Source organism: Manihot esculenta, chromosome 6 (assembly GCF_001659605.2).
Source record: "Manihot esculenta cultivar AM560-2 chromosome 6, M.esculenta_v8, whole genome shotgun sequence".
NCBI lineage: Eukaryota > Viridiplantae > Streptophyta > Magnoliopsida > Malpighiales > Euphorbiaceae > Manihot > Manihot esculenta.
Genome location: NC_035166.2, coordinates 22,590,415 through 22,602,142, shown reverse-complemented (window position 1 = coordinate 22,602,142; position 11,728 = coordinate 22,590,415). Strand labels below are relative to the sequence as shown.

The window sequence follows — 11,728 nt, the reverse complement described above, 5'->3', positions numbered from 1 at the left end:
TTTTATTTTATTATAATTATAATTATATTTTTTTATCAATACAAATTTCACTTTTTAAAATTATTATAATTATCTTATCATTATTTAGTTAAAATGTTAAAATTAATAGAATTATACAATTACTAACACTATTAATATTATATCATCACGTCATATTAAATAAATTTTTTATTATTAATTTTTTAAAAAATTTTAAATATTAAAAAATATAAAAAAATATTTTTGTATGAAACAAAAGGAGTTCATGAAGCATTGAATCCCACCGCACCCCAGCCTTGTCTTTTGTTTGGCAGCCATCTTCTCCTAGCCTACTTAATAAATTTCATGTCTAAAAATTTTACTGTTAGCAAAGAGCAGAGATTTTTTTTAAATTATTATTTGCTGCAAAGGTGCTCAAGCCCATATACATTTTGGTTTTATCTAAAATATTTTATATTTTTTCTTTTATTTAGGTAGGAAATTATAATCTGTTCTTCCAAATGAATTTTATATTTTCATCACTATTTTGCTGAAGGCTTAATGAATTTACCGTACCCAGAAAAAAAAATCAAATATAGTGGTGAATATATAAAATAAAAAGCTTTAGAAGTGGGAGAGCCATCGGTGAATTAACTAATGATTTAATGATTAATTAAATTTTAATTATTGTGTTACCTTTTGGAGTTGGGACATTCCCGTATAGGTCCAAACCTACACCACCAATAATAGAGTGACGCGACCCATTAACTAAAAGTATACAGTAATATCTATGGAGTAATTATTTTTAATTATTAAATAGTATAATCAATAGTTAATAGCTTCATATATCACCTGTGTATTAATGAAATTTATCATCATAATAATTATAATAAATTATTATAAAATTACTAGTGATATTTTAAAAATTTCATAATTTAAACTTATAAATTTAATTTGATAATAAAAATATTTGAATAAATCTGAGAAATCTCATATTTTACCGCTCTCGAATCTCTATAGCCATATGATAATTAAATTATATAAGATTCGTCTGATTCCACTATGATTACATCAACTCGCATAATGATATATGTAAAAACAAAATACAGTTGGTAGAAAAAAACTGTAGAAAAGTTGCCTAGGACAAAAAACAAGTTGACACCCCTTTATAGCCGTAGCTTTCAGGGGAAAAAAAAATCAAAGCATAAAACCAATAGGGCCAAAATTTTAATATAAAAAATTTTATTTGTATATTTATTTAATCTTTGGAGTTAGATTTTGGCCGACTAGATCTAATTATTGAAGAGTTAATTTTATTATCTAGAATTTAAAATTTTAATTGTAAGTGTAAATTAATATAAAATTATTAATTTTATTTTAAAATTTTTTGATGTAACGTGTAATTTTTAATCACATGTTATAAAACTGTAATAATAACTAGCGAAAACTGTAAGTTTAATAATTTCAAGAGAAGACTTCAACGACCCACAAATTTAGAAATTTAGCGTATTACAAAGAAACAATGAAAATACTACTTTGCCAAAACCGATAAAAGTGGATTGCAATGAAGCGATAGCCACAACATGACTAAACAATTATTCTATTCCTTTCTTACTGTTACATTTCTATATATGCCAAATAGTAAAAATTACTAGAGTTAAAAGTAAAGGATCATCAGATTCTAATCCAAATTTATTTTATTTAAAAAATTTTGAGACTGATTAAAATAAAGCTTATATAAAGATATTATACATTATATAATTAATTCATCACAAATTAATTAGTTTTTAATTTTCACTGTTCATTTAGCAACTATCATATATTTTTTACGAGGTGACGTATAGTCATGCGTGGTAGCGGCAAAAAAATTATTTTCTGTAAATATAAATTTAATTAATATTATTTACATTATAATGGGTAAATTATTTTTAATTTAATAATATTTGTATTTATTTACTAAGTTTAATAGTATTTTTTATATTATAATGGCAAGTCAATCCCCATATTAGTATATAAATAATTGCGCATCTTATAAACATAGAAGTGAAAAAAAAACATATAGTTTCGAATTTTAATAATTAGATATATTAATATTTTTTTATTAAATGCAATGTATTTTTTTAAGATCACATCCACCTACGTATAAGTTACAATAAATATATAATTCAAACAACTCCAAACTCGAATCATGTATGAAATTCAAATTCAAAAAATAAAATTTAGTTAAATAATTTCTAATTCATAAATATTGAAGTTTATTTAAAAACGTTATATTGCACTAATATTATTGATAAGTTTATTAAGTCGATCGTACTGATACTATTACTGCTGTAATAATCTTAATAAATTTAATATGAAAATTAATAGTAAGACACTAAACAATCTCTAAAAAATAAGTTTAATAAAATCATTTGCAAAATCATCAAAATCAAAATGAAAAGAAGCAAAAAGAACATCGTATTATGACCATTCTTCATTAAGCCATAATCATGCAATCAAAGCTCCTATCGTAATTATGCCAACAATCGTTGAAAAGAAATTGGCCTATAGCATTTTTAGTATATAATCTTAGAGCACCTTTAGAAGCAAAATTCAAAGTTTCTACGCTTGTAAATATCTACTCTCAATCTATCCAATAATGGCGACACGGGTGAAAGTCAAGATTCGACCATGGATAAATAAACACTAGATAAAAAACATATAACAAACTAAAAGTAGATCTTTAACTAAAAATCTCATAGATCTCGTTATAGATCTCGTTATAGAAGTAACAAATCTGTATCGCAAAATCAAAACTACACAAATACTAAACAATAAATCATCATTAATACTCATTCTAATTGCAATAACAGATAAATCTACAACGATCAATAAAAATAAAAATTCACAATAAAAAAAATAATACAAATAAAAATTAAACTCCAACTACCGTCTAAACACTTATCCTTCTTTTTCTCTATTTCTCTCTCTTTGCTTAGAAGTTCACATTGAGACTCATCATTAATATTCAATTGCCATGTCGTTTTGTGTACATATCCTCCGTATAATCATGATAGCACCATATAATTACTTCAATATTGGCTGCAAAAGGCACCATGTGCATGGCGAACCTACACTGATTTCGATTCTTTTGTTAATAATAATCAAATTTAATTAAATTTGATGAATGCAATCAATCATTACAACATGATTTTTGTTCTAATTCTTCGAAATTTTGGCGATTCGATTAAATAAGTTCGACTTAATTAAATTCAATAGTTAAATTTTTTATTAGCAAATGCAAATCCAAAATAAATAAAAAAAAGCCAAAAAGCATGAATGATTAATAAGAAAATCAGCCGAAATATGAATAGTGTTAGTATTATATAACACAACATAGTTCTTAAGAAAAGGGAAAGCCGAAAAGGAAAGCAAGAGGCCACAGCACGTGAAGACAAATTATATGAGGAAGCATCGCCATGACGGGCATGGATTAAGTGCTTAATTACACTTTGTTTATTAGTTTTTCTCTTACAAATATTATTTAGATTTTGAATAATTGAAACACGTGAAACTCTGGAAAACAATAAAATCACTCAATCATTATATTATTTGTTAAATCACATTTGAAAAAGATGCTAAATATTTTTTTAATATAAGGATAATTAAAATTTATTCACCCAATCAATAAAATTAATTATTAGCATTAATTTTAGAAAAAATATTTTAAATATCTTTTAAATGATTATACTTATTTTATGTATTGGTATTAAATAATTTAAAAATTAATAAAGATATATAAAAAAAATTAAAATCAATATTATTTTAAAATTTTTAAAGTTACAGATAATTTGAGATAAAAACAATCTCTATATTAACACTATATTCTTAATTTTGATTGTAAATTATAATTAATAAAAACTTATCAAGTTAAGGTAAACTGCCATAATAAAAATACCAAAACAGTATTATTTAAAAAAAAAGAAAAAGAAATTGATGATTTGGGCCGTTGGATGGGCAGACCTTTTTGTTTTTTTGATAAAAGAAAGTTGCAGAGACTTTTGGATTATTTTATTTAATTTGCAAAAATTGAAGCGGCGAGTACTTAGGATAGGATATCGTTTTATATTAATTAATATCATGAATCAATTTTTCCGTAATTAGCGGTAAGCACCCACGCTCACGTGCACCTGCTTCCTAATTTTTTACTCCCACCTTGCTTATTGGATCTTCTTCTTCCTTTTATTATTACTATTTTTTTTTTCCTTTGAAGAAGCTTTTTGGATCTCCCAAAGCATGCACATAATGCTTCATTGCTTTACATTTTTCTCAAGTGGATTTTTTCAATTTTAAAAATATTTTATCAAACATTTAAATTATTTAAAAATAAAATTAAAATAATGTTACAATCTTAATTTAGAAATAACGTGAATATTTCATAATATTAGAGAATTTTTTTATTTTATAATAATAAAATTATGAAATAATTTAAGTTCTATGAATAGCATTTATAGTCTTTTACTATATTGTATTAAAATTATTAAACTATTTTAATATGAAGTTTTCGAACTGAATTGTTATTTAAGGGGCAATTATTATATAAAACGAATTTACATGATTTTAAAACGTAAACGTATCAAATTTAATATTTTTTATTAAAAAGTAGAAAATCTGTGTGAAGACAAAAGAAAAAGAAGGAGATCTCTGTGTGAGGGACGTGGCGAGCAGTGATAATCACAAATGCCACGTGTATGCTTATGGTTCGTGGACAATATTCCAACTATTAAAAAGTATAGATTATTTTAATATATATTAAATTAAAAGAAATGAAAATATCTTTGCATAGGCGACGCGACGAGTGCAGAAATAATGTGTATGGGCTGGGCCAGCTGTACAGTAGAGTTCAAAAGAAGGAATAAGGACGTGATTAATGTAATATAGTTGGGCCAGCTGGACGACTTGACGTTTCTTATAATAAAATAATATTTATTTTAAACTATTAAAAAAAAAGAAAAAATGAGTCTTTTATAAACCGTAAAACGAACACAATTAGATATACAGTAAAAAGAAATCCATGGTGGCGGAGAAGAATTTTTTATTTTTTATTTTCTTGTAAAGAAAAAAGACAAACGAGGCAGAGTCGAGAGAGAAGGTGGTGATTGGAGCGACCCCATCTCCTTGGAATATTTATAAGAAGCTTGGCATCGCTTTCTTTCGGTCATGAAATGCGGAAAATGATCACATCCCTCTCAAATCTAAACGCCATTCATCTTCTGCTTACATAACTATTGAAAATCATGATTGATTTTAACAGTCGTCTTCTTCTTCAGCTTTCTTTTTAACCGATAACAGTACAAGCATCTAGCATATCCAGCTTTCTTTTCAGATTGATTGATTCCACTTTTTAATTAAAAAGTATGGGAAGAACTCCATGCTGCAAAGAAGCTGGTTTAAAGAAAGGTGCATGGACAGCTGATGAGGATCAGAAGCTCATCGCTTATATTCAAGAACACGGCGAAGGAGGGTGGCGGACCTTGCCTCAGAAAGCTGGTTAGATTCTTTACTCATCATATAATATTATATTCTCCATTTCCAGATTCCTTTTTCAAAATGTATTTTCTGGGAATTTTACAATGTGGTCGGCAGAAATTGAACTGTTCATGGGTCAGGGGTTTTGTAAATGAAACTCAAAACGTAAGATCCTATGAGTGATTGTTGGTTTCTTGATAATAGGTCTCCAAAGATGTGGAAAGAGTTGCAGATTGAGATGGGCTAATTATCTTAGGCCTGACATCAAGAGAGGAGAGTTTAGTACAGAGGAAGAGCAGAAGATCATCCAACTTCATGCTTCTCTAGGCAACAAGTAAAATTTCACAACTTCAAGCTTAATTGCTATCTTATTATAATTCAATTTCAAATTCTGAGTAGACCTTCTTCTTTGTTATACATCTATATACACCCAAAAAATATATATATATATATATAAATTCAAGCATATTTTGAGTTTGTTTGGCATTAAATTTAGATGTCAGAAAAAAGCACTGTTCTATATGCGGTTAGAAAAGACAGTTTAGAAAAATTTATTTTGTTATTTTAATATTTTTATAATTAAATAATAATAAAAATAAATTTAAATTATTTTTTAAAAAATATTTTTTTATTAATTTGATTTTGTTTGGACCTAAACTCGAGTTATATAAATTTTCAATGAAAAGTCATAATATAGAGATACGAATACTCGAATTTAAGATTATCAAGTAATTATATATTTTTTAATTATTAGACTAAATTAAGATAGGAACATTTTAAAATTTTTGTAATCTTGATGTATATAGTTTGTTTTTATAAAAGAAATATCCAATCCGTTTATTTCAATTTCCTGCTTTTTTATTTTTTTTAAAAATTACTTTTAATGCACTAAATATACTAATTATTTCTAGAAAAAAGTATAATAATTATTTTTACGATTTTCTAAAGCCTATTTTATTAATTTTTATTCTCTCTTAATTATCCTATTTTTTAGTAGTAGATTAATAGAGAAAAGAAATTAAAAGTGTAATTTAGTCAAATTAAAAAGAAAGTGTTTTATTATAATTTATATAATTAATTTTTTGTTTAATTATTGTGAAGAAAGATAAATAAATACCCTATGAAAAATAAAATAATGGCTTACGACTACATTGGGCAAAAATGTCATTCTATAATTAGCATTGGTACTTGAAAAACGTGGGAAAGATTTGTGATGACAACATAATTTGATTTTTATTTATTTTTAAAAAAAATTTCTGTTGCATTGTTTAGGTGGTCTGCAATTGCGAGGCACTTGCCGAAAAGAACAGACAATGAGATCAAGAATTATTGGAACACACATCTCAAGAAACGATTGATTGATAAGGGCATTGATCCAGTGACTCACAGGCAAATTGCCCCTTCTCCTACTTCATCACCCAATCATAATTCCTGCAATGTGGGTGAGGATAGAACCGACTCTCACTTCAAGCCAATCCAAAGATCTACCTCATCAACTTCAGCCAAGTTGCTCAACAGAGTATCTGCTGAGTTTGCACAAATGCAGCGTAAAGAATTGGCTACCTCACACCAAACCCCTTCACCTTGTCTTGGGGCAATTAAGGCACTTTTGCTCAACTCAGCTAAAGATGCCATTACTTGCAGCGCCAGCAGTGGCGGAGGCGGCAGCGGCAGTGGTGATGATAGTGATGTTGAAATTTTACCATCTAGGCCTATTTCTCGTTCAAGTTCAAGTCGGATATTAAATAAGATGGCTACCAAACTAGTACCTTCAAGGAGTTTTGATTTGCTCAAGAATAACCTAAGTGTTCCATCAATGGCAACTACAAGTGTTTCGGATGCTAGCCCTACTGTTTGTAGCTACAATAACGTTGATTCTCCCATTTCTATATCAGACTTTCTGGAGAGCATTCCAACTTCATCTTCAGCATGCGATTCATATGAATTGACAGAAAATTTAGGCATGGGTGAAGACCAAGTTAACGAAGCACTTACAGCTCTCCATCAAGCAATAGAGTTGGATACCCCAGAATATCCTACGTACACGCCCTATGAGTTAGAAGAGTTTTTAGGCAATTTTGGAGGTGAAGATGGGGAAACTTTTAATAATGATACAAACCAGAGCGAGGCATGTGATTCACAAGTTCCCATATCCGTGGAACCCACAAGTGATTTCATTGAAAAGTTCACAAATATGCCTTTTGGTTGCAGTCCGGATGAGCACTCCACCATCAAACCTTATTGCTATAGTGAGAAGGAAAGCAATGGTGGAGCATTTGAAGTGAATATGAACGATTGGAATGATGATCTTGATTTGGTTAATTATGCAATGCAATAATTAATGTAGAAGCAAAGTTCTTATTTTGATTTTGTTAGCCTAGCTATAGGTACTAATAACTCAAATTTTCAATCTAAGTAAAAATTTATCTTAAAAAAGAAAAATTAGTCTCAATACTTTTGCATGTAAACACATCCAGCATCCTTTACTACATTTAAATATTAATTTTCTTGAACTAATTAAGGGGCACTTGAATTTTATAACAATTAAAGTAAACATGTATATCAAAATTTATATATAATTAATTAACATATTTTAACCGCAGACTTGAAGATAAGTGTATTTGAATTAATATGAGAGATTTCATGTTCTAACTCCTCAATTTCTAATTTTTAATTAAAAAAAACATACTTCCAAACAAATAGATGCAAGCCTCACTTCTCATAATATTTGTTTTTCTCCTAATTCAAAGAGAGATTTCTCGTATCTTATGGCTTGGGCTGAGCATTCAGTCGGTTCAGTTTAAAATTAAACCGAATTAAATAAATAAAAAATTAAAATTTTAATATTTATGAAAATCAAATCAAATCAATTTTGATCAGAAATTAAATTAAACAGAACCGATTCAATTCGATTTGATCGAATTGAATTTTTAAATTTTTTTATATTTTACACTTTATTTTTAATTTTTAAAATTTAATTTAATCTCTCTGTATTATTAAAAATAATATATTATTATCTCTAATTAGTTCGATTCGTTTTTATTTTTTAATTTTTTCTGATAAAAAATAAACCGAATTGAAATAATTAAAATTTTTAAAATTAAAAATCAAACCGAACTGAATCAAAATAAATAAAAAATTAAATTGAATTTTTAAATTAATTTAATTCGATAAATTTTTTTAATTCGAGGGACGGCAAAATTCAAAGAAAACTTTACTAGTGACATAGCACTTCCCCGTTCCTTATTACTAAAATATATAATTTAGAGACGCACTTCAGATATGAAATAAACAATTCATATATCAATTTCACATAATTACAATTTTTAGCAGAATTAATCCTGCAACAATTTTGAAATTTATAGAGAAGATTGATCAATGGTTTCAACATCCATAATTATTCTCAAGATTCATCGAATGATCCGCACAAAGATTAAAAAACAAAGAACATAATCTAACAAGTATATATACATATCATAATTTCTTTTTATTAAAATTTTATGGCAATAGATCAACCAGTGAATTTTGAAATAATGTACAGAAAAATAGACTTCCCTTGTTATGCCAACAAATAGAGATACTACAGTAGCAATCAACATTCGTGGAGTCAGATCCTCGCAAGTTGCTCATCAATGCCCAATGAGTCCTAGTCCCATTTCCATAAAGAATTTATCAACTTGTAAGCATATTGAATGTCAGAGGATACAACATAATCAAAATAAAGCGATGAACATAACCATAAACCATAACGTATGTTAATGCCATAGTAGTAAGCCATATCTGTATTACAAGCATGATGAAATTAGGGTGAGGTTTCAATTAAGGGACTGAAATTCAACAGCACCAGGAACCTCGCTGCCAGAATTCCTGTAAAGGAAAACAGTTATATCTCCATTTCACCAGTCACCGAAAGTAAGCATTCAAATAAAAGAAACTAATAAAGAACGGATTCAACACTCAAAAGAAAGCTTTTCATAAGCATGTTTAACTTCTCCAATGGAACTATAACGTTTAATCCCAAAACTGCGTCAGCTAGCGGTTAGCAAACGAATATCATAACTAAATGTGTCAACAATCATCGATCGTATACTGACCATTGTACTGCTAAGGAGGAAATGAGCAAGTACGAACGATTAGCTGATAGAAATAGCGAGGGCGAAAAGAAAGAGATGCGGAGCGCAGGCTTTCACCGGTGAAAGGATTAACGACCTCGCTGCTCCTCCTCCTCCGGCGGCCATGACGAAATCTCCCTTGCTACAACCAGTGGTCTCCGAAGAGTGTCGACTACTGCAGACGCAGACGCAGACCCAGATTTATTTACTTTTGACAAAAATTAACATATCGTAAAGTTGAACTTTTATATTGCAGGCTTAGGGCCCAAAAGAGCCCAAAAGTAATTAAGCTTTGATTGGCGAAAAAGCTAATTCAATAGCCGGAGCTCGTTATCTTTCAGTAGCCGCTGCCTGCTGCCCGTTTTTTTGAGTTGTCTTGCACAAGTGTTTTGGTCTTACTATTGAGGTAAATTAACTAACCCCTCTTTGAATCTCTTCTCTCGATTGGTTCAGATAACATAACCCTTCTTTTACAATTGGCCTAATAAAATAATATCAGTATGTGTTCCAAGTGTATCTTACAACGGCTTCTCGAAATTGTGGTTCCTGTAATTGGTGTGGTTCAACTCTTGAATATTGAGTAGTGGTTTAATGGTGGGATATGAATTTCTTGTGGGTAAAAATGAGATTTTGGTCATATAGAAGAAAAATTGATGCAAGTTCTTGTTTGTTCTGTGTTTCTTATATATGTGCTGACTACTGTTTTAGTGGAACTAGCATTGAATTATGTATATGGGGCTGGTTCTTTATTTTGGCAGGGAACCTTATTATAAATCAAATTGAATTTTGTAGAAGCATTTGGTCTTTTAGTCAATTGAATTTTGAAATTACTAGGAACCAAATTGATTTGATAATTTAGCAGTCAAATGTCATGTGAGAGTGAATGGTGAAAATTCAGTGAATTTTTAAACTTAAAAAAGATTGACAAAACAGATGCATGATATAAATAATTTTCTGTTTCCGAGGAGGTATAAACTTCTAAAAGTTTGAGTGTTTTCTCATACTGTATGTGAAATGGTCTAGTTAGGTTATTCTAGCAATGGGTAAGGATTCAAAACCAAAGGATGCAGGAGGGAAGGGCAAAGGGAAGCAGGCGGCAGGTGCAAGTGATGAGAGTGCTTCAAAGAGTAAAGGGAAAGCTGGGAAAGCAGATGGACTTGGCACCTGCACATATGTAAAAGGTATTTCACCCCTCCCCTTCTTTGCCCCAACCCAACTCCACTTCTTCTCTCTACCCTGAAACTCTTCTTTATAGTACATTTTGACATCCTTGTATTATGTTATTTATTCTGGTTTTTTATATTTGTTAGCAAGGCATATCCTGTGTGAGAAGCAAGGTAAAATCAATGAAGCATACAAGAAGCTGCAAGATGGTTGGTGTAATACCCGGCTCGAGTCCGGCATCGGAATTCCTATAGTCCGGTGGAATCTCGGGTGTCGGAACCCTCGAGAAGGGTAATACATATGTTTTCTACGGTATTTTGACTTGTTTTACGGGTTTAAGTATAAAGGAAACTAAGGTTTTGAAAGAAAAGAGCCAAGGGAGCAAATGGCAAGTTCGGCCGCCGAAGGTGACTTTCGGCCGCCGAACCTTGCTTGGTTTCGGATTCACGTTTGGCCGCCGAAGGTGGTCTGGCCAGCCACCTATAAAAGGGCGCCAAGTCAGTGGAAGGATGATATTTTGCTTCCATCTTCAGCCAGAGGTGAGTCCAACACCCTCCCTAGTTGACTTTCATGATCTTGCTCAAATTTTGTAAGGTTTTGACGAGTTTTCATGTGTTTTTGAAGGTTTTGAGTGTTTTGAGCAAAAGAACCAAGTTTTGAAGTTTGGAGAGTTGTGAGGAGATTTCTCCATAGCTCCACGTTAGGATCACTTGATCTCTTGTTTGGAAGAGGTAAGTAAAGATCCAGAACCTCTTTTACTGATTTTTGAAGGTTTTATGGGAGTTGTATGGCTAGTATGCATGAATAGGGTTTTGGTTGAGGTTTTGTATGAGTTTGTATTCAAGCATGTGTACGTGTTGTTTGATGTGTTTCTTGGGGTTATCAGTTAGGTTTAGGCCCTTTAATGCATGTTTTTATGGTATGTGCTAGTTGGGAGTAGTTGATATGCATGTTGGGTAAGTTTGGGGGAAAGGTTTGCATGAAAA

At 29.8% G+C, this 11,728-nt stretch overlaps 1 protein-coding gene and 2 long non-coding RNA genes across 3 annotated transcripts; 2 read left to right on the top strand and 1 right to left on the bottom strand.

Annotated features, from left to right (window-relative positions):
* The first annotated feature begins 5,089 nt into the window (after positions 1-5,089).
* LOC110616826 (transcription factor MYB122) lies at positions 5,090-7,829 on the top strand. The gene is made up of 3 exons (XM_021759323.2): positions 5,090-5,487; positions 5,671-5,800; positions 6,739-7,829. Exons 1-3 carry the CDS (start codon positions 5,355-5,357, stop codon positions 7,802-7,804), a joined length of 1,329 nt encoding a protein of 442 aa, XP_021615015.1. The 5' UTR covers positions 5,090-5,354; the 3' UTR covers positions 7,805-7,829.
* Positions 7,830-8,936: 1,107 nt separating this feature from the next.
* Positions 8,937-9,778, bottom strand: LOC110616828. Its single transcript, XR_002488269.2, has 2 exons — positions 9,561-9,778; positions 8,937-9,333 (listed from the first exon to the last, which is right to left on the bottom strand). It is a non-coding gene; the product is annotated as an uncharacterized LOC110616828 (long non-coding RNA).
* LOC110616827 lies at positions 9,776-11,079 on the top strand. Its single transcript, XR_006350921.1, has 3 exons — positions 9,776-9,984; positions 10,602-10,759; positions 10,889-11,079. It is a non-coding gene; the product is annotated as an uncharacterized LOC110616827 (long non-coding RNA).
* The last annotated feature ends 649 nt before the right edge of the window (positions 11,080-11,728 follow it).